Here is a 23,534-nt window from a genome sequence, read left to right as displayed (position 1 = left end):
TAGAAACAAGTGGGATTGACCAGAGATATGCTAAAAAAACAAAACAACATCAGAGCAAATGCCCTGGTCTAGAGGAGAAAGGCCAAAGGTGGCTTCCTAGATTCTAGCATTGAGCTGTTCTTCACAGTGCTAAACTCTCATTTTAGAGTCTATTTACTTGCATTAATAGAATTAAGTCTTCTGGGTATAAATTCCCATAAAATAACTTCTATCTTTAGTGTTTTAGTTCTGATTTTAGTTTTCTTACTTAGAGATTCCTCTTTCAGAATTAATAATTAACCAGAAAACTAATTTATCCAAAATCTTCAAGCTCAGTTTATTTATAAGGAAAGTAGCTTCAAGCAGGTTATGTCCATGGTTTTATACCACCTCCAGCCATGGACCTTTTGAAAATACTTTGTCTTTTAATCTTCCTGGGGAAAAGTTGGAGTCAGGAACAAACGTAAGTAAAAGAAATTTTCTTCATTTTATAATGTATCTTAGTAGTGATGAGTGAAGAAAACAGTAAATTTAACAGATTGTGTTGATTTGAAAATAACTCTCTCCTTCTGAGAGCACCAAATGGGTAGTCTCATTTCTGAATGAGACAGCCAAGGAACATTTTGATATGATGAGTGACTAACAAAGTGACAGCTTTTATGAGATTGTTATTTATAAAAATATACATAAGTGATTACTCACATTCCACTTCAAAAAGCTACAAAGTCAACTCAAGATAATAACTTATTTGTCATTTCTTGTTTATTTGTATTCAGTGCTTAGTTTGATTTGTGTTTTTCATGGACTACACACAGTTAAGCCAGAGTTACTTGGGGGTCAAGTCTAACACTGCGATTTGAAAATTTATTGTTGTAATTAATTGTGTCTACACTTCTGAGCTGATTCTTCACAATTTTTAGTGGTGTTGAAAGCCTGTACATTTTAAACTATGTCTTACAAGTGGGGATTTCATATTTAGAAACAATATCTGATTTTTGAAAAGTAACTGGATATTATCTAATGGAACCAACTCATTTAAGATGTGAGGGTATGTCCAGATAGGGCAAGTGATTGGCTAAAGGTCACACAACTAGAGAGAGAAGGACAAGACTTTCATTCACGTCTTCTCCTTATCACTTCAATTTTTTCAAAACTTTCCACATAAATATATTAAATACAAATTCTTAGTATGTCATAAATGTATATATAGTATTTTACCATCTCTAATCTGATGTTTACCACAATCAACCCATTACCTTATGTAGTTTTTATTTCTTACTTTTTAGTGGGTTTTTTTTACTTCTTAGTTACATGTAATATTGGAGTAATTTTGACATATTCGAAAATGCATATAACATAGTTTTCTCCATTTCAGTTGCAAGTACTACCCCTTTCCTCTCCTCCTCCCTCCCCTAGTATCCTTCTTCTATTCTATTCTATTGGTTTTATGTTTATCTATTTTAAATTGTATGTATGTATGTATACACACTCAAATTTTTTTTGAGACAATCAATTAAAGCTTATGGAAATTGATATTAATTGACTTCACATTACTGGCAGAAGTAAGGCTAGAATCTGGGATCACAAGATTCTTATCCAAGGACATTCTGAATTCTCCCCTACTACAGTGCATTGGCCCTTAATAAAAAGCAACTCCTCACTTGCTCTGAAAAAGTGGTAATCAATAACTTTAATTGATTGGTTGATTGAACAAATGTTATTGAGCACCTAGCATGTGATTTGCACTGAGGGTATAGCAGATGAGAAAAGACAATTCCTAGAGCTTGCTTCTCATGGGAGAAACCAGCAGCAGAAGGAATAAATGGGGACAGGTAGTTACTGGTATTATGAAATAAAAGTAAGAAGATAAGGAAATGACGGAGCACTATTTAAAAGTGCGGACAAGAGAGTTCTCTTAAGGAGATGACACTCGAGCAGGTGTTGAAGAAGCAAGGGAGGAAGCCATGCCACCTTCTGGGGGAAACATTCTAGGTAAAGGCCAAGGAAGCATTCTTACCTCTCTGCAAGCTCAGTGGCCTGATCCTCTGCAGTTGTTGAAAGAAAATGAAAATATGGGACTGAAACTTGTATGAAGGTGATTCCATGGCCATCCTGCCCCAATTCCTGGGGACTGAACCCAGGGGTGCTCTACCACTGAGTTATATCCCCAGCTCCTTTTGGTTTTTATTTTGAGACAGGGTCTTGCTATAAATTGCCCAGGCAGGCCTCAAACTTGGAATCCTCCTTCCTCAGCCTCCCAAATATTGGGAATTCCAGGTGTGGGCTACCTAAGAGCTTCTAGGCACTGAATTTACAGTGTCTTACCACTACCACCAAATAAACAACTCAAAACAATATTAAATGAAAAATGCAAAGTTTCTAAGAATACTGAGATTAAAATAGCTTTTTATCTCCAGCCATTTCTCATTGCAAAAGTCTTAAGTTCCATTTAGGATGACTGTTGAAAATGCTAATTCTGGAAATGTCTTCTCAGATTTAGTTCTTAATTCTATAAATTAGTTATGTGATTTTGGCAAGTTAATAAGCAACTTGTTCATCTTAAAATGGGAGTAATAATAAGACCCTCTGCACCAAATAGTTATAATAACAAATGAGTAATAATTATATATATATAAATTAGTAATAATATAATATATAATGAGTTATACATGATGGGTAATAATACATAATATATAATGATATCTCACACAGAGTTTGGAATGGTTTCTAGCACATAGGGAGGTTTCAGCAAACATATCTTATTACCATTTCTCATTTTCTGCAGTCCCCTGCTAAAGCAGTAAATGACTGAGATGATTGGCTGGTGGGTTGGAAGTCTGGAGATTTTTAAATGGACCTATAATTGGCTCCAAATGAGTTATGTAGCAGAATTGCCTGATGCTTTAAAGGAATTATTTACTGCTAAACTAATTTTGTTGTTACCATAGACTTGTTGATCTTTAAAGACTTTTTTAAGAAGTCAGATATTGGTAGGAGCCTAGGGTAATTCTACCCAGTGGGGTGGTAGGTGTATCTCAAGACTTTGGGAACACTTCAATCAGTCAATCACTAGGCCCTTTTAGGTTGATACATACTTCTTATGCAGTTCTCTCTATTCAAATTAGATACTTACATGATATGTAATTAATAATCTAATTTATGTTTACTTGAAAGTTTCCATTTAATAAGACAATGAAAAATCATATTTTAAAATTTGAATTTCAAAAGTTGGTATAGATCACTACCATTCTTATATAAATTGCATAAAGATTAAATTGAAGCAAATAGTCTGTGGTTGGAACAATGCTTGTTACGTTGACCTCAATTATACACATACAATAGAGACCTGAATGTAAACTTTCACCTCATTTACTTATAAGTCATGACCTCTGATCACATGTAAAACAGGAATAATAATAGTACTGGCTATTATAGCACTGGCTAATAATAATACATCACTGGCTTGTAAAGATGAAAAGAGTTCTATGGAAGTCTGCTCTGACACATCACTACCCAAGTTATTGCCTTTCTTATTATTGTTGTATGATTGTTGTTATTTCTGTTACCTCACAGAGCTCCATCACTACTGCCAGATACCTTCCTCCAGCTCATTCATGTTCTGTGCCTTTATCCCCTCACTAGAAAGGCATATTTCTAAGATCAATTCTTTTGAACTAACTTAGTGAAATTGGTGGATCTTATTCTTTATTGAGTACTGAGCATGCTGGGTGCTGTCATATAGATGCTCTTATTTAACCCTGACCACAGTCTGGTTTAAAGAAAATACACGCTGAAATTTTAACAGATGTATTATTTTGGGCTCAGGGAGGATTAGTGACTTTACCTCAGTCATTCAGCCAGCAGATGGCAGGGTTGAAATTCAGTTTTTAGCACCTGTATTTCTTTTTTCTTCAGTGGAAGAAAGAGGAAGGAAGGAGGGAGTGGGAGGAGAGAGAGAGAGGGAAGGAAGAGGAGAGAGAGACACACACACATACACCATAGCACACACACATGCCAGCGTCCACTTCTATGTTGCCGTGAACATCATGGAGACCTCCCTGGCTGCTATTATTACCTTTCTAAACATAAACAAAATCCCCAGCTCTATTTCCCACATCTAAATTCTAAGCTCTTTCTTCTTGGAAACTATGCTGAAATTATCATAGATCACAAAATAAATTTTTGTTTTAAAATATCATTTAAGTTGAAATATGTCTATTTCAAGTTGAATCTCACAAGTGAGAGAAAAATAAATAAATATAAGAACACATGTCATATAAAGATACTGAACTCTTTCCTGTTTCAACAGCTACGTTATTTCAGCACCGAAAGTACTTCATGTTGGAGCATCTGAAAATATTGTGATTCAAGTTTATGGATACACTGAAGCATTTGATGCAACAGTCTCTATTAAAAGTTATCCTGATAAAAAAATTAGATACTCTTCAAGTTATGTTATTTTAACTCCAGAAGATAAATTCCAAAGCTCTGCAATATTAAGTGTATGTATTTATCCTTCATTTTCTTTTCGTATGCAGAATATTTCTGATGAAATATGTTCAAAATTAGAATATTGATAAACATAAGATATGACCATTTGTGCTACACTCCCACTATGTAATTATTAGCTGATTATCAGTTGCTAATGATAATCTGAATGAAACAGAAAATTCTAAACAGAAGAATTGTGTCTTCTTTCTGAGCCATGCATGTAAATGTTCAAACTCTTATTGGAAAGTAAAATTGTATACTTAGAAAAATATTTGGTGATGAATTGAAAATAGTTTTTTTGCTATGAAAATTATCATGCAAGATATAGAGAAACATGAATATGCATATTGTTCTGTAGTACTTTGCTCACAATCAACCATGGATGCTATTGAATGTGTGGTTGCTTAAACTCCAATATTCTAAAATCCAAAAGTCATAAATTATTGACTACTAAAATAAATAGCTCTCACTGACAACCCATGGTATATAGAAATGTCAACCTTGATCAACCAACTTCTTCTATTAAGACATAGTAGTATAGAGACATGCTTGCAAGTCATTTGTTATTAAAAACTATGATACTTAAAAAAGAACCAGAAAAAAAATCAAAGTTGGAGGGGGCTCTAGAGTTCATTAAGACCAGTGTTTTTCTAAAGTGAGTTCTTCATAAAGAAATTAAAAATTGAAATTTTATGAAAACTTCAAGTTAGACTCATATTGATTGTTAATATTTTGGATTCGTTTCTACATTTGTTTTGATTTTTAATTATGTGAGGTCATAAGCATAAGAATATTACAGCTGATATTAGGTTTGGATATATTAAGATACACTGTAAATGATTTTCATTATACTACAAATAATAAAATATCAGCATGAAGAATCTTTCTATATTTATCCTTTAAAAGTGGTATACTTATTACTCATGTTTAAGCAACTCTGATCTAAATAAATTGTGGCCAACATAAGGAATCTATCATTAGTTTTGGATGGCAAGTGTTCTAATATCAACAAACACTTGCACTTATTAGTTTTATTAAGAATTAAATTCATTCCCCACAAGTGTTATTTTCAGTAGGCACTGCCTTATCTGAAAAGATGCAGCATTGCCACTAGCCACCTGTGGTGCTCACCTTTAAATTTAAATCAATCAGTTGTGCTATTGAACAATTGATTGAAAAAGGAAATGAAGGTGAGAGAATCATAAAAATCAATATGCATCTGAAGCATTTAATTTTATCTTAACATTCTAAGGTATCTTTCTTGGCCAATTGTTGGATGTTTGCCACTATATTCCAAGGACAAGTCCATTGACTTGAGTTCAAATCTAATTTATTATAGGTTATGCCTTCAATGAATCATGCATGTTCTATAGTGTTTCTTAAGAGTGAAGAAGGAAATTAAGATGCTTTGCAAAGCAACCTGAGTACAGAATCCTAAGATTTTTACAAAGTTTTCAAAATTTCTACAACAATCTGAAATAGCTGTTGGTATTTTCACCCCGTGTTTTAAATCCTAATTTTCTGAGAAACACTGTGCTTCCTTTTATTACATATTTTTTTGTGTAAAATCACATATCATTGAAGGTAAAGGGGATGAGTATAATTACATGCTCAGATTGGGAAGCGTGCACCATGGCCCAGGAGCAGCAGTGTGTAATGGGCACAGAGTGTGCAGAGCCTGAGCCAGGCTGCCAGAGGCCGAGGAGAGCAGGGCTCATCAGGGAGCCTACCAGGCCGAGGTTTCTCATCAGTTCTGTAGCAGTGGCTGCATTAAGAGTGTGTAAATTAAGCAAACATGGAACCAAGAAAACTGACCATTCTTAAAGTTGATGATAATAATTGACACTGAAGGGCTTTGGGCAAATTTAATTGACTCTTCTGGCTCCCAATCCACTTTACAAATGGTGAGATGAACACCAATTTGGGTTTAATGAGATTGCAGTGGTGTTGAGAAAGTCAACATGTCTTAGAACCCTAAAATTACTTTTCTCTTTTCCATTAACATTTTCTTTTACAGATACATCCCAAACAACTGTCTGGAGAACAAGGCTCTGTTTCATATGTGTATTTGGAAGTCGTATCAAAGCATTTTTCAAAATCAAAAAAAATGCCAATAAGCTATGACAATGGATATCTCTTCGTTCATACAGACAAACCTGTTTACACTCCACACCAGTCAGGTAGAGTGCAAGATGCTTCCTTCACTGGAGAAAAATGACACTGTACTGTAGAACTTTTTAACACCTGAAATTGGAGACACATTTTCAACCTGCTCAAGAGATTAAATTCCTAATGACTTTTACATTTTCAAATAGCATTTTAATGTTTAATTTCTAATCAAAAATCAACAGTTACATTATCTTCCCTATCAATTATTTCCAAGTAGAAAAAAGCTTTTTAAACATTGTAATATATCATTTGAATTTATTTATTAACAAACGTAAGACTTAATTGCAGATACAATTTTGGCAATGGGAAAATAACTTATTATAGAACCAAATACATGAAAAATTTCATTGACTCTGGAGCAGATCCCCAAACTAGAGAAACAAATCCAAGCTGAGGGGATTAGATGTTTCAGCAGAGAATACACCAGCTCACAGAAATGTGTAGATATTGAATTTCAAAGAGTTTCTACCTGAGAAAATGTTAAAGACACTGTTCTTCTGTTAGGGGGAAAGGCAGAATAGCCAGTCTAACCCTGGTTGAGGAGTGCCTGGAAATATTCTCAGTGGACCAAAAGTTCAACCCAGAAAAGCATGATGCTGCCCACATGGTCATGTGTGCAAAGCCTTCACCTCCCCATCTCTCCTCCTCACCATCTTTGCCTCTTGACCACACCAGACCCAAGGTTATGAGAGAGGTGTCGGTAAAAGGGGGAGCCTCTGACATTTTATTAGTGATAGTTTTGGGAAAGGACAGAATAAAGAAGGCAGAACCAGCAGATTTTGTTGGCACACAGTGGGGACTTGCTAAATGTTGGCAGATGTTGACGTCAACACTGAGGTGGGACATGGCAGTACCACTGCCTCTTCAGCAGGCGTACCTGTTACAATCCTCTCAATGGAAAGGTCCAGAGAGGGTGAGGATATTGCCATCATCTTAGACAGAATGTCCTTGCCAAAACAGTGCCATCTCTTGCCCCTTGAAGATGACTTGGTGACAAGGCAACAGTCTGCCCCACACAGGTCAGGTCCTTTGAAGCTTGATCATACCTAGAAACAAGCACAACCTCACCCTTTCTTCTTCCTGTATTACTGATGCTCCTTGACTGGGTCCTGTTCACACTGCCTACCATCTAGGGTCAGGAGTCACTGTCCAGTAAGCACCTAGTCTAATACCCAATGTCTGGAACCTTTCATGGCTATCAGTGCTTTCCTTAAGAACAGCCTCATTATTAAATTAAAGTCCTCTATCAGGACTTTAAGGTAAGAAGGTGAAATATATCCTCAGTATTATAATCAGAAGAAAATGAGAGCACTTCCTTTAAACATTGCCACATTAGTGAGAGGTAGTGATGTGTAAGTGGTTAGAAGCAGACTCTGGAGCCAGATTTCCTGGGTTCAAATTCCAGCTTGGGCTGTTATTACCTACATGACTTTGTGAATTAGACTCTCAGATCCCCACTTTCCTCATCTGTTAAAAAAAAAAAAAGTTAATAAAATAACATACTTACTAGAGTTGTGGGAGGGGGGTGTGAGGGACAGGGGGATTCAATATGGCAGATATGTATGAGGGGGAGGAGAGAAAAAGAACATGAGAGACGTACTCAGCATGTTGATTTTATCTCATGGTTTCAGTAAAACTGATTTTAACATAGCTTCTTTGTAGAGTTTTGCATAGTACTGATCCTCTAAAACATAATGGGGCTTTTGGTACCAATCTTTTTATTACATGAACAAAGTTTTCACCATGAAATGATTTGAACACCAGCTTTTGCTAGAGAAATTACAGCATGTCATTGAAAAGCATTTACTCCATGTGTAACAAACAGCTAAACAAAGGTTTTTGTTCAAACGTGTGGGTACATTAATTGACAGAAATGAAAGGAAGACAATGAACAATTTGAGCCCCTGGCATTACTATTTTAAACATAAGAAAATAATGGTAGGATCTGGTTCACTAATGTTAACAAAACCATATAATTCAAGGCTTTTTGTAAGTGCTTAGTTGAGGCCTTGCTGAGTTTCATAAGTGGAAGAGTATATAGGTCTGAATCAAACTCCAGATTTTTCACTGAAATCTTTAACCATAATTTAAGATAACATTTTATGTTTCCAAATAATCATATGGTAGATCTAGGTCATTATTCTTCTGCTTTGAAATTCTCAATAAATAATGACTTATATAATTATATAATTATAGATATAATTAATTTTGTACTATGGGTGTGTTCCCAAAAAGTTGTATGTAAGTGTATTTGGTGGGGGAAGGTGGCTACCGGGGATTGAATTCAGGACACTGTATCCCTGAGCCACATCCACCGCCCTATTTTGTATTTTATTTAGAGACAAGGTCTCATTGAGCTGCTTAGCTCCTCATTTTTGCTGAGGCTGGCTTTTCTCTTGCCTCAGCTTCCTGAGTTGCCGGGATTACGGTCATAAGTATATTTTAATAAAGTGAACTGTACTTTAAATTCACTGGGGGAAATAACTCTTAAGAAAATCCAGAGGAGTCACCTTCGGATAAAGAAAAGATAGGTAAAGACAGAGATATCTGTTTTCAAAGTGACATTTTCTTTTTTCTAAATATGGATTGTAGTGTATAGACTATTTATTGAGGTTTTTAAATGCGACTTTCTCTTTTAAGAATGACTGTTTTTTTTTTTAAAATACCCTTGTGTTTAACAGAGGGTTTGATGATATTAATTCTCTTTGCAGTAAAGGTTAGAGTTTATTCACTGGATGATGAGTTGAAGCCAGCCAAAAGAGAAACTGTTTTAACTTTCATAGTAAGTATATGATTTATTTAAATAACACTAACTCTTGTTTTTAAGACAGGAGTCCCATTCCAAAATCCTGTCCTTACAGCACCCTCTGTCTTTCAGTGTCCCATAAACAGATGATAAACATCCATTATGAGAATAGCACCATACACCTTTCCCCGTATGCTCTAGATATGCAGGAAGCTACACATTGAAGGATTTTGAACTAAACCATTTAAGTACATCCTTTATAATTCCTTTTTAAAAGAACACCCACCAATCAATTATAATTAATTAAATATCTATTATGATTTTTTTTATTTGCATAATTTAAAATGAAGAATTATGATCCATGGTGCTTACTTTTAAGTTATGTAGAATTTAATAACTATGGCTTTTGCAGGTAAATGGATGGAATTGGAGAATATCATGCTAAGTGATATAAGCCAATCCCAAAAAACCAAAGGCCAAATGTTCTCTTTGATAAGTGTATGCTGATCCATAACAGCAGGGGGTAGGGCATGGGAAAAATGGAGGAACTTTGAATGGGTAAAGCAGGGGGTGAGGTGGGAAGGGGGAATGGGGGCAGGAAAGATGGTGAAATGAGATGGATATTATTACCTTAGGTACATGTGTGACTGCACATATGGTATGACACTACATCGTGTACAACCAGAGAAATGAAAAGTTGTGCTCCATTTGTGTACAATGAATCAAAATGAATTCTGCTGTCATATATGCATAATTAGAATAAATAAATTAATAAAAAATACCAAAAAAAGAATTTAATAACTAAAATGCTAACACATGTGGAAATTTTTGCTAACCGATGGGGTGAAGCAGTTATTCATTTGTCAGATATGACAAACATAATAAATAGATAATGTGAAATAAATTTGCAGGGTCTCACCCAGTTTATAAGATTGTAATAGATGCCTGTAGCTTTACTCAGTTTACACACCTATGATATTTTTGTGGGGAAATAAGATACTGCAATTAGTCAAAACTGCTCACTTATTAACATCAGGTATAGGAGTACAGTCCTCCCCTATAGGCTGTGGCACCACTTCTGCTACTCCAAAAACAAAACCAACAGAAACCTTATCAGAATGCAAGTAAAAAGAGGGGATGCTAGAGAACAAAACTACCCTAGAATATAAACCAAACCAATTATGCATTAGGATAAATGACATAAGAGAGGAGCTTGGAGGAGACAAAAGAGGGTGACAGGAAGGGCTGAGAAAACCCTGTTTTGGAATGCAGGAGGTACAGGAAACCTGGAAACTGACATAAGTTCTTTTAAAATAATAAAGGTCGTCCTGTGGAAGAAACAGTGTTAATTGACCTCTGGGAGGAGGAAGTATTTTAAACAGTAGTAGTTAATAAATGACTGGCAGACTGATAGAATGGCTGGAAGAGAACTAAACAGAGGAAACCTTGGCTCTTTTGGAGAGCACCAGGGCTGTGGACAGGCTCCTGAGCCCACATCTCCATGATTGAACGTGAATAAAGCAGAACCCAGGAACCACTGAATTCCAGTCATTCCAGGCAAGAGCCTTCCCTAGAGAGCAGGGTGGAGGAGCTGATCCCAGACCTGCAGGGAGCCAGTATGTAGGAAGTTTCCTGAAAAGAGTACTCAGATCATCTTAGAGAATCCCATACAGATGCTGGGATGAAGGTCAGCAGGGAAGATACTTACCTTCAGTGTGGAGTGTAGTTCTTCCTCCAGATAGGCTTTTGTAACTGTTACAATTTGTAATCCAACAGAAAAAAAAAAAAAAAAAAAAAGCAGCTTAAAATTCCAACCGGGAATTTCAGTCTGAGTAAATGGTGCTGATTTTTAGTTAAGGTGCCACCAGACCTCCAAAGTGATTCCAAGAGGACGAAACCTCATCTTGTTCATTTGCTAAACCAAATACAAAAATGAAGCTTGTAGGGAAGGTTTTATGAGACCTTTCAAGTTCCTTTAGCCATTTTGAGGTTGTAGAGGCTTAAAATGCCCATAGAACACATTTAGTGATTGTCTAGCTAATAAAATTCAGTTTGTAGAATATTTGCTTTGGAAAATTTCAAATGAACATACATACATACATACATTTATAAAAAAAATCTGGTATTTCTAAAGCCTGCTAGATTCACGTTTAGAATCTAATAGGGATACTTTGTGTTGTTGACACATTGTTATACTTCTTTTTTTAATTGTAAAATAGAGAGTGGAGCCTCTTCCAGAAAAAGAGGACAGGTGAGACATGTTCCCAAAATAGGAAGGAAGTAGCTTTGAGTGAACTGTATGTACCTTGCATAACATTACACTGAATTTTGTCTTTCATATTTAATTTGAAGTCAGGAGTATTCGTTGGTAAGTATTTCTAAAGGTCAAAGATCATATAATTTGTTGAAATTTGTTAAAATGTGGTTTCTGAGCCTTCAGGGCTGCTGTGGATTGAGTATGTGCCCCAAGCTCAGGTGAGGCAGTGTTGGGAGGTGGGGTCAGGGGAGGAGTCAGAAGGCTCCACTCTGATGAATGAATTAGGCCATTCTCAGGGAACAGGTGAGTTCTTTGGGAGAGGCTTTGTCATCAGACCAAACTCTTTCCCATGAGCTTGCTTGTTCCCCCCCCCCCGTTTTCCACCATAAGAGAAACAAGACCAGGGTCCCCCCAGATGCCAGCACCATCCTCTTGAACTTCCAAGGCTCCAGAAATAGTGAGCCTAAATAAATCCGTGTTCTTCACAGACTGCCGAGTCTGAAATATTCTTTTATAGTTGGAGAAAATAAATTAAGACAAGGATGTTTGTTTTTATTCAAAGGATCCCCAAGGATCAGAAGTTGACATAGTAGAAGAAAAGGATTATATTGGAATTATCTCTTTTCCTGACTTCAAGATTCCATCCAATCCTATGTATGTAAAAATATTACTTGATAAAGTTCCCTCTACAAAGCACATCAGGAACTTTTGGCCTTGAAGCAGTCAAATGGAGCCACCTAGTGTTAACAAATGGTGTCACAAATGTGGATATGCAAAGTCTTCCGTCTTTTGAGAAGTTAGGATCAATTCCTAGGGGTTGGGGGGAGTCTCAGTACTAGAGCCTGGCCAGGCGAGCTGATAGACCTTGCAGGAGGCAGAAGTAGGAGGATTGGTTAAGCCCAGGAGATTGGGACTAGGATGGGCTACATAGTGAGACCATGTCTCAAAAGGGAAAAAAAATCCCAATACTTCTCATTCATTCTCTTAACATACAGAAATAACAATTGGGAAGAGATAAAAATAGTCCTTGGGCTTCTTTTCATCAAAATCCTCACTTCCCGCTTCCTGCCTCTGAAGGAATACTGTAGGCTGTGGGTCCAAGAGACTGGAGTGGTGCTGTTCCTTGCCTGGGTGTTAGATAATCGGGTCCTCGGTAGTTTTTGTCTGCATAGACCACCAAAAGACAGAGTCCAAGTTGGGGACATTTAGAGCAATTACCTCATTGGTCCTCACGTGAAAGGACTTAAAATCATGTCTTCACAGGATCTGATATAACACACCTTTAGTGAACACATTCCTGGCATGTGTAAATCACCATGGGAGGGAGAGGTGCCCAATAGAAACCAAAAATCTACAATCCCTGCTTTAAAGGAACTTAAAATAGAGGAGGACTCATAAGACAAGGGCACTTAGAAATGGCTACATTGTAACTTTGAGGCAAAATATTTTTATGGTCGTTTTTTCTCTGCCCTCTAGAGAGGAGTTTGCATTTAGTTCATTGGATTATCAACCTAAAAATTTAGATTGAAATTGGGAGATTTGGAGAATTTCAATAATTTACAAATTGTGTCATTTTTTTGAAAATGCTGCACGCACGCTCTCGAGTACAGATTGAGATTAATATTTCACTGCCATTATCATCTTGTGCTACTTTCCCCAGGGAAGATTATGTATCAGAGGTGAGGATCTATTAAGACCACAACTTTCCCAAGCCTCAGTACCCCTGTTGCCCCTGTTTAGAGTGTGCTTCCCCTTGTCCTTCACAGAACAAGCTTCCTGTCATCTTCAGGCCTCAGAGAAAATGCTGCTTTTGCAGAGAGGCTATTGCTGGATGTGATCTATGGAGTCCCTCACTATCTTTACTCTATCTTCACACCTGTGTATTTTCTTTTTGACACTTACCTCAACATAGTGGTTGTTTATTTACTAATGAACATGCCTTTTTATTTGGATTGTAAACTCCTTGAGGGCAGGGGCCTTGTCCATTTATCTCACTGCTGTATCTCAGCACTTCAGTATAATAGGTACTCATTGAGTTAAGATGATGATGATAATAATCACAGTCATAATATTAACATTAATTGACAACATAACCAATCTGAAGGTTGGTGTTCTTTTTTTTTTTTTTTTTTCATTTCACAAATGAGGTTAAGTAACTTGGAGAAGTTAAACCTGGTAGTAAATGAAAAAGTGAGAATTAGATTTTTTTTTCCTATTTTGTCTACTTTTTCATTTCTAGTGCTTAATATACTGCTCAGTAAATACTTTTTAGTAAAGGTTGTTAATTACACAGGTACAGAATATAGAATTGAGCCTATAATTTTACCACTCTTTATTGATTTTACTACTAGTTATTTTACTTCCTCTTTAAACACACCATACTTTGTCTCCAATCCGAATTTCATTTGTGTGAGGTGTGAATTTTGTCATTCAAATAGGCTTGATCTATAATGTATGTTTCCTGCTATACTATTATGAATTTTCTGCTCTTGTGAATCTTAATGTTATGCTAGCATAGTTAAGTTCCAGGATTAAATAAATTCTCAACTTGTCAGCTCTTCAAATCCAAGTTAATGAATCTATATTAAGATGAAATATCCAGGTATAGTGGCACACACCTGTAATTCCAGTAATTTGGGAGGCTGAAGCAGGAGAATCACAAATTCAAGGCCAGTCTCAGCAACTTAGCAAGTTCCTCTCTCAATATAAAAAATTAAAAGTGCTGAGGTTGTAGCTCAGTGGTAGACCTGGAAAAATTACACAATATATGAAAATCTGATTACTAAACAATTGTTATTGTCCTGAAAATGCCAAATTAGTTCTATTTCTTGCTTTAAAATCTTACACAAATAAAACATTTATTTAGGCTACATGTAGATGTATAAAATATATTATAACTTCTTTAAAATAGGAATGTATTTGGTTTCCACTGTGTGAATTAAAATATGTGATAATGTGTAATTTTTAATGTTTTGCTTCACAGATATGGTGTGTGGACAATTAAAGCTAAATATAAAGAGGACTTTTCGACAGCTGGAACCACATACTTTGAAATTAAAGAATATGGTAATTTCTGACCATTAGAAGTCTACCTACTAAAAGTCGTGGTTTTTGCAGTAATTCTTTTCATTAGTGTGCCTAAAGTAAAATCATCCCAGATGTAGACGGGGCCACCTGCTGGTGTTGCTCAGGGCCTGTTGAGGCAGGGGATGGGGTAGGGGTATTGAATGCCCAAATTCTGGTTCCAGGTTGCCTTTGTTCATCTTGAGCAAGTCGCCAGCTTCTCTGCACCTGGGATCTTCTTCATGGAGCTGGAGGAGCCTAGTCCTCTAAAGAGCTTGACTTGTTAAGGTCCTTTAGAGAATTGTGATAAGGACAGTGGAACCCAGAAAGATAAATGAGTCCCTCAAATCTCAGTCACTTAGAAACAGAACAAAGATATCAGGTTCCCTTACAGCTAGTTCAGGGCTTTTTCTTCCAGGTCACGGATCTCTAACATACTGATTTAAAAATGTCTTATTCGAAACCAATCATATTAGTGAACTAATAATTGACATGTCAATGACTTTATAGTTCTCGTAGTAGTTTAATAGAATATCCGTGTGCCTCCTATCAAGTTTAACTTTTTTTCTGCTTGAAGTCATTTTTCATTCTCTCAGGAGATTCATAATGATAGAAGGATAAATACTCAACAGGAAATTTTCACAAATAACAAGGAAAACAGTGACAAAAATTTGTACTGAAACACAACCTGAAAGATTACAGTCTCCCAGACACACGGTGTTCAAACTGATCTCATTTCTTCTACATGCTTTTGCTACTTTTTGTATCTGTGTAGAATTCACCCACTTTCTGCAGCCACCCTGGTCTGTTCATCACTAGGTTCTCTCCTGGACGACTGCTAAAGCCTCCCCATCTGGTGCCTCTGCTTCCAAGTGACCTTGCTTGGCATTAGCCAAAAAAAAAAAAAAAAAAAGAAATTGAAATGCAGATCTCATCATATTATTTCATTATATTTCATTACAATAGATCCTTATTTGTTTGGATTCATTTGGACAGGCCTCCCTGGCTCCTCCTCATCCTCACTTGAGTTCACTCCTGACCTCACTGACCTGCAGCACTGGGGGCTTTACATGTGATGTTCCCTCTGCTTCCAACACTCTTCCCTTCCCTCCTTGCCCAGCCAGCTCCTGCCCATGGCTCATGTCCAAGTTGAAAAGCCACAGGAAGCTTTCCTTGAACTCCTTTCCCTGCATGGGATCCCTGTATGTCACATCAGTGCCCATCATTGTAGCTTGGGTGTGTATCTGTGTAATTAGTTACCTGTCCTATCTTTCCTGCTTGTTCCTGTCTGTCTTAGTCATCCCCGTGTCCCTGTTGATAGGTGTGTGCTGCTATATGGGGAGCAGGTGTCAGCTGGAAGGCTAAGATAGTTCCCTGCCCCTCCCACCCTGGAGAGAGCACACCTGCCTTGGTCTCTGAAGAACAGGAACACAGCCCACAGCAACAGACTGCTTCATTCTGTTTCTTCTACCTTCAATGTCTAGAAGATCTGTGAGCCACGGCTGCAGCTGACTCACCCCTCTCTAGGTCACTCTCTGTCCACAATATCCATTCCATGCAATCACCCAGGTTTCTATTAACTGTAGTGCAGGTCATCAGAATCCGAATCCATGACCCTTGGATGTGGCCTGAGTTAGCATAAAGAGAAGACAGTGCCATTTCAACAGATTGAATCATTTTCTCTTGGGCAATCAAGACACTAAAGAGATAAAAGAAAAAAATTAGACCCCTGCCTCCTTTTGGTCCTATTTTTAAATTTGACATTGATGTTCATTCTTATCTCTAATTGGGAGTTCTCTCTCCCTTTTCCAACATCAGAGTTGCTTGCTGGCACTTGCAGATTGGATGCATTTTTTTACTAGATGAAAATGGGAGATGCTAAATAGACCAGAATTTTCCTTTTATATTCCAAATTTAATAAATACTCATTGAACACATACTTTGTTAAGGACTTAGGAGAAGGGTGAAGGGAGATATATAAAAATGGAGAACAGCCTTTCCTCTGTTTTGAAGGAGCCCGTATTTAGTGGAGGGAGTAACCTGTTGCCTGTATGTACATTATAACCAAAATTGAAGAAGCCAGGTGCTTCCAGTGGGGAGGCTGGACTGAGTGGGTGGTAAGGCTTCCCAGGGGCATTGTTGCTGATGGCAGTGGTGATGCCAAGGCAGATGTGGTGTTGATGGTGCAGCCTGCCCAGGTACCAGCAAGGAGAGCCCTTTGCTGTGTTTTCAAGGCCTAATTCACCTGGTAATATTCCTCCTCCTTTCTATTTTCAGTCTTGCCACATTTTTCTGTATCAATAGAACCAGAAGGCAATTTCATTGGTTACAAGAACTTTAAGAATTTTGGAATTACTATAAAAGCAAGGTAAGAGAGATTTGTTTGTTTTGTTTTTCAGATTACCCAGCTAAACTAGGAAACATTGTGCTCATAGTTTATTTGCTTATTCTGACTTTAGTTTTGTTGGTTATTTGTTAGTAAAAAGCAAGGAAAAAGAAAAGAAAAAGGTCCTAAAGATTTAAACTCTATGTATATATATATATATATTTGGAACCCAGGATGACTTAGCATATCTGGGCTGAAATATGAATACTTCACTTTCTTGTCATTTTTAGTGGCTTACTCAGCCAGCAAAAGCTCCATAACTATTTCAAAACCCAATGCCTTGAAACCACCACTGTTTACGAGTCAGCTGGGCAGTTCTGCTGATCTTGGCAGGCTGATGTCAGCTAGGCTTACCAGTGTGTCTACACTGAGTACACAGGTCATCTTGCAGGTGGGGTAGCGAGTACAGGAAAGTCTTATTCACATGTCTGTCGATAGCTGGCAGGGGTGGGGGCTAACAGTGCTTGGACCACACAGGTATCCTACCCAGCAAGCTAGCCTTCAGCAGCAGCAGTGCTCTGACAGAAATGCAATCAGAAAAGTTCTCTGGAGCCTACGCTTGGTACTGGCACACCATTACTTCCACCATACTCTTTTGTCCAAAGCAAGTTACAAGGCCAGCCCAGAGGAAGTAGGCTCCTCCCACGCCTTCTGCAGGCAAGGGCTGCCAATGTTGTGGATCCAGGGAGAGGGAGAGAATTGCGGTTAGTGTTGTAAGTAGCAAACTATCAAAAGAGACAAGGTCATTTAGAAATGCCCATATAATGTAGTTGTTAATAACCAATTTATACAGCACAGTATCCTTATAGCAACTCTGCATAGCACAAGTACAAAAATTGAGGTAGATAAATGCTAGATCATTTGCTCAACATAATACAGCTGGTAAGTTGTACAACCTGTTAGTTCTGGAGTGCTTACCTTCAAACACTATCCCATACTGCCTCTATTGTAAGCATTTACTGTGAAAACAGAATGATATTTAGTATACAACACTGTAAATGGCACACTTGAGAGAAAATTATAGAAACTAACCTCCTGTAATGGTGACGGTTTGTTCCAACTATGAATAAGGAAAGTTAGCTCTTGCTATACTATTATTTGATACATAGAAAATTCACTTTATTCTTACTTTAATTCTAAACTAAAAAAGCAAATATGCAGTTTGTATTTTTTCAAAAGAACTTATCTCACAACAGTGAGATCAGCATGCTCGTTTTAAAGACATAAAAGAAGATTGGGAGTCGCTCCCCACTGATGTCACGATCACCTAGGAAGTAACGTGGGCTGGAGGAAGGGCCCTGGAGCTGGGTGTCTTCATCTCTCCCAAGTCAGCTCTTTCATTGCTCTCACAGTAATAAAAATCCATACTCTGGCTTTCTTATTGTTGCTTTATGAAGTATAGTAGTGGGTTGGAAGTGTATCAAGTGCTTTATGTGATTTCAAATCGTTACAGTTTATCTGATTGTTATTGTCACCATGTTGGGCAACACAATTTTGTGGTATTGTTTGACAGATACTTCTATAATAAAGTAGTCACTGAGGCTGAAGTTTATATCTATTTTGGAATAAGAGAAGATATAAAAGATGGTCAAAAAGAAATGATGCCAAAGGCAATGCAGAACACCAAGGTGAGTTGCTAAGACGTGTTCGCTCATACCAAAGATGACGTGAGAGCTGTGGGGTATTTCGGACCCCTCTGGTCCAATCCCTCGTTCTGCATAGGTGTGGAAGCTGAAGCTTAGCACCCTCTGTTGACTTCCCTTTGCCCTTGTGATAAAGGCCCGGGCATCGGCCAGCTGATCTTGGGCCAATTCTCTCCTCCTCCCCTATGTACTAATCACTCCAAGTGCTCAGACTTGCAGTCTCTCTTCACTTTAGGTCTTTGTTCTTTCCCTCTGTCTCTTCCCACCTCTTCTTCACCTAATTCCTTCTCATTCTTTAAGTTGACATCCTCTCTCTGGGAAGCCCCCCACCCTAGCTCCTCCCTTGGCTAACTATGAGCTCCTGAGTCATTTATGGTTGTCACAACAGGGGACATGTAGTGGATAGACAGAGCACCCCACACACACACACACACACACACACACACACAATGAAGATTATCCTGTCCAAAATGTCAGTGATGCTGAGGGGAAGAAGACCTTCCTTTTGGGGAGGGTTTATTTACTTGTTTATCATTTTAGACATTGAACTTTTTGCAGGTCCAAATCATTATCATTTTATGGCCAGAGACAGCATACCTCCTTGTAATGAGCAGGTGCTCTGTAAATATTTGTGAAGTTATTTGTTCATGGCTAAGGGCGTGATTGATGGGACTGAGGTTAGAGTTCTGGCCTCCTCTCCTCTTATTCAGTTTCTTTACATTATACCATGGGTGATACGAGGTTATGTCATTTTTCCTTACTTTTGCATATTCATGTATTTTGCATCATCAATCATATATCCTCTGCTTTTTAAAAGGCAGCCCTATATTTTCAAGATACAAATTACATGTCTTTTATTTTTCTCATACTGGGGGTTGAACCCAGGGACACTCTACTGCTGAGCTATATTCCCAGCCCTTTTTTTAAATTTTTTATTTGAGACAGGATCTTATTAAGTTGCGGAGGCTGGCCTTGAATTTACAATCCTCGTGCCTCAGACTCCTCAGTCACTGGAATTGCAGGACAGGAATGTAACTAAGTTCTCAAGCAAGTACCTAGCATATGTGAGGCCCTGCATTCAATCCCCAGCACCAAAAATAAAAATAAAAAAGATAAAATTAAACCAGACAAAAATACCTGTCCTCAAATTTAAAGTTAAAAATAGGAAAAAAAATCTATCTTTAAATAGTTAAATGATATGCTATGCCCTTAACTTCATCTCCCTCTATTTAATATATGTTTGTGAATTAATGTTTAAAGTTACTAACAGTGAAGCACAAAAGAAATATAAAATCCAACAAATTTTTGGCTAATGGCAGAAGCAGAACGAGAGGCTCCTGCAGGTGGATGAGGACTCAGGGTTTGGAAGAGGCACCTGTGTCTCTAGTACCAAAAAGGCCTGTTGTTCCTGTCAGGTTCCAGCTTCTTCCATGTCTGTGGCTCTACACAGAGGAAGCAGGAAGCAACTGCTGGGCTTAATGGTGGCCTGGGTCATCCACTTCATGGGTGATGCTAAAACAGTTTAATAATATTTGCTTTCAATTTAGAGTCTAGTTAACACAAATTTTGTGAATATTTTCTTGTAAATTTTTCTCTAAAATAATGTTTCCACTTTCCCCTTTTAAAAGTTGATAAATGGAATTGCTCGTGTCACATTTGATTCTGAAACGGCAGTTAAAGAGCTGTCATATGACAGTCTAGAAGATTTAAACAACAAGTACCTTTATATTGCTGTAACAGTCATAGAGTCTACAGGTAAGAGTGTGTGTGTGTGTGTGTGTGTGTGTGTGTGTGTGTGTGTATTTAACTTTCTCTTGGGAAATACTTAGTATATCAAGGGTGCAAATGACTTGTAGAGTAACTTTATATCTTCTTTTTTTTTAATGGTTAAATTTTATTTTTATATCATTGAAGACTGGGATTAGAAAAGAGCTCTGCCAAACTGTAGTTTCTGGGGGAAGCCACTGGGGTCCCTGCTCTCTCATCTGCAGAAATGGAATAACACCATCCAGGTGATATCTGAAGTGGCTCTGCAGGCATCTGGCTGGAAGGTGTGCTACTGTAGTATTTTCCCCTGGACAGAATCTAAATCAAAATGAGATTATATATGTACAAATACTTGATAAAATACTAAGCAAATGAAAATGTTACTTGCCAGGTTTCTGTTCTTGTGACTAAAAGGCTCAGGGGTCACTCCAGTTGAACAGGGCTAACTGGGCTGTGCAAAATAACCACACAAGAGACACAAATACCTTTTTCTTTGGGGTCGCTATGACGGCTCCTCTGACCTTAAGGGTCTGCAGGAAGAGAGAGAGAGAGAGAGCACGTGCTGACCCCTTTTATTGAGGAGAAGCTATTCAAATGAGGCAAGGGGTCAGGTTTCTGGGGGCTGAGTCTATCTTCATGATGTCCACTGTCAGCAGGTTGACTAACACCTGGGTAGGCCACACCCAAGGGCACAGTAAGAGAAGGGGACACACACAAGGCACTACTTCCATGGAAGATTCTATCCTAAACAGGGCAAGGGGTTATATTACAAAGGAACAGGTGAGCGTAGTTTCACCCATGGGGCTGTAGCAAGACACACCCACACAGGAGATACCGACCCTCGGACCCAAGAAGGGTGGGGAAAGCTCTGCCACATTTCTGTGACTGAGCGCCTCAGCACCCAGCCGGGGAGTGTGACCCAGCCACGTGCAAGGTTGGTCTCCCACAGTTACTGTTATTATTCTGGTCTCCTTATCTTTGCAATTATGAAGTTGAACTAAATGCTTCCTAAATCCCTCTTTGGATGTAAAATTCAATTTTTATCTAAAATTAGAGGGGATAGTGTTTCTAAAATGAGTATAGTAATAGTATATACCTCCTAGGGTTATGGTGAGGATTAAAGAGTCAATATAAGCAAAGTTTAAACAGTGCCTGTCAAATAAGCCCTATGTCCATCGCTGTCTTCCTATCTTCTCCCTCCTCTTTCCCGCCTTTATCCTCCTACTCTGGAAGGTCCTCCCTTCCACACTTATTATACTGGCTGGTGCTTTCAACCCTACTCCAATAGTTTTCAACAGTTATAAATCACTACTCTGAGTTGAGTCAAATTGTTTTACTTCTAGTATCTCTTGTTTACCAATTTAAGTTTATATTGAATCCCCACCTAACCTTCAATAAATAATTTAACTACATTGATTGAGCCCAACTTTTTTTCCATGAAATAATAGGCACAGCACATTGGCTCATGCCTGTAATCCCAGCATCTCGGGAGGCTGAGGCAGGAGGATTGTGAGTTCAAAGCCAGCCTTAGCAACTTAGTGAGGCCCTACCTAAATAAATTATAAATAAGGGCTAGGAATGTGGTTCAGTGGTTTGTGGTTTAAGCACCTCTGGGTTCAATCCCAGGTACCAAAAAGAAAAAAAAGAGAGAGAGAGACCAGATGTGCTAAGACCCTTTTCTCTCCCTTTAAATTTGTCCTTCTCTGGTGAAAGGAGACTCTCATCATTATACAAAATACATGTATGAAGATGTGAAAAAAATAAATAAATTTGTCCTTCTGTGGTATGAGGTTATCGTGCAGTTATGAGCACCTCACCTGTGCCAGATACTCAGCACATGTTGGAGAGTCGCAGTGACTTTACACTCCTTGCCCTGTCTATTGTTTTCAGCATTATTTCAGTGTTTCTTTCTTACTCTTTCTGTTCCTCAGTTTATCTTAAATAAATTCAATTTGTTCAATATTTATGAAATATTCAAAGTGTTGCTAAACACACAGGCTTATAAATGTGAATGATGTATAATGCCAACACCAAGTGGATTAAAAACTGACATCACGTAGAAGTCAGTAATCCAAGCCCCTGACAAGAAGAAATTCCAAATGTGCTCTCCACAAAGCATTCAATGCTAGTGACCTTAGGAAGAGGGCAAGTTTCTGGACACATGTATAGCAACCAAGAACAGGGTTCTGATGACGAGTCCTGAAGGAGAAGGGTTTGGAGACCGGGATGGTAGATAGGGCAAAGTGGGGCTCCTTCCACAGGGAGGGCTCCCCAAGAAGCCTGGAAAATGAAGACTGGTCTTTGAGAATAAGATTTTACAGTTTGTTACAGTGTAAGACATATATGGGAGCCTCGTGGATTGGAATGGAGGGTTGAGGATACTAGAGTTTCATATGTTATTTTAATGTTTACCTTAACTTTTAGTCGTAGGATGACACTATTGAGTTTTTGCCGGTGGTCCCTCAGATTCTCTCTACATCGAGCTCTCTGATTCTTCCTTTTGTCTCATACCCGTGATCTAACTATGAACACCTATAAGGCTCAGTCTCTGGCTTGGTCTTTTGCTGTCTCCTTACTTGGTGAACAGGTTTTGCTGAGACTGGGGCCACTGCTAAGAAGCAACATCCTTCCTTCTTCCTCCTCAGTCCTTTGCAAAAGCTGTTTCCACAAAGGCATCTACATAGGAGCCTTCTGCATGGGTTTGGAAACTCCTGAGGTCTAAATTCCACTCTGCCCCTCAGAACCAAGATCCATGTCCTACTTATTGTGGGGAAAAAAATGAATGAGTGCGGGGAGCAGGGGAGAGAAAGAGTAAGTCCGTGGGCTCCTAGAGATGATATAGAGACCCGTGCAGATCATTAGACTTCAAATATGCTTGCCATTTCCTTAGGTGGATTTTCTGAAGAGGCAGAAGTACCTGGGGTCAACTATGTTCTCTCTCCCTACAAACTGAACTTGGTTGCTACTCCTCTTTTCTTGAAGCCTGGGATTCCATATTCTATCAAGGTAGGTCATTTGCTTCTGCTGTGTCTG

The 23,534-nt window shown here is 38.1% G+C and overlaps 1 protein-coding gene across 1 annotated transcript in view; it reads left to right on the top strand.

Moving 5' to 3' along the window:
- Positions 1-341: 341 nt before the first annotated feature.
- C5 (complement C5) overlaps positions 342-23,534 on the top strand; it is an 84,893-nt gene continuing 61,700 nt past the window's right edge. Inside the window, exons 1-10 of the mRNA XM_026408633.2 lie at positions 342-442; positions 4,289-4,481; positions 6,488-6,650; positions 9,351-9,421; positions 12,205-12,296; positions 14,626-14,708; positions 16,983-17,073; positions 18,605-18,719; positions 20,363-20,489; positions 23,392-23,507. Of these exons, the coding sequence (XP_026264418.1) occupies positions 378-442; positions 4,289-4,481; positions 6,488-6,650; positions 9,351-9,421; positions 12,205-12,296; positions 14,626-14,708; positions 16,983-17,073; positions 18,605-18,719; positions 20,363-20,489; positions 23,392-23,507 (1,116 nt within the window). The 5' untranslated portion in view covers positions 342-377. The remainder of the gene's footprint in view (positions 443-4,288; positions 4,482-6,487; positions 6,651-9,350; positions 9,422-12,204; positions 12,297-14,625; positions 14,709-16,982; positions 17,074-18,604; positions 18,720-20,362; positions 20,490-23,391; positions 23,508-23,534) is intronic.

This window comes from Urocitellus parryii, chromosome 4 (genome assembly GCF_045843805.1).
Source record: "Urocitellus parryii isolate mUroPar1 chromosome 4, mUroPar1.hap1, whole genome shotgun sequence".
NCBI classification, from domain to species: domain Eukaryota; kingdom Metazoa; phylum Chordata; class Mammalia; order Rodentia; family Sciuridae; genus Urocitellus; species Urocitellus parryii.
This window is presented reverse-complemented; position numbering and strand designations above follow the sequence as displayed.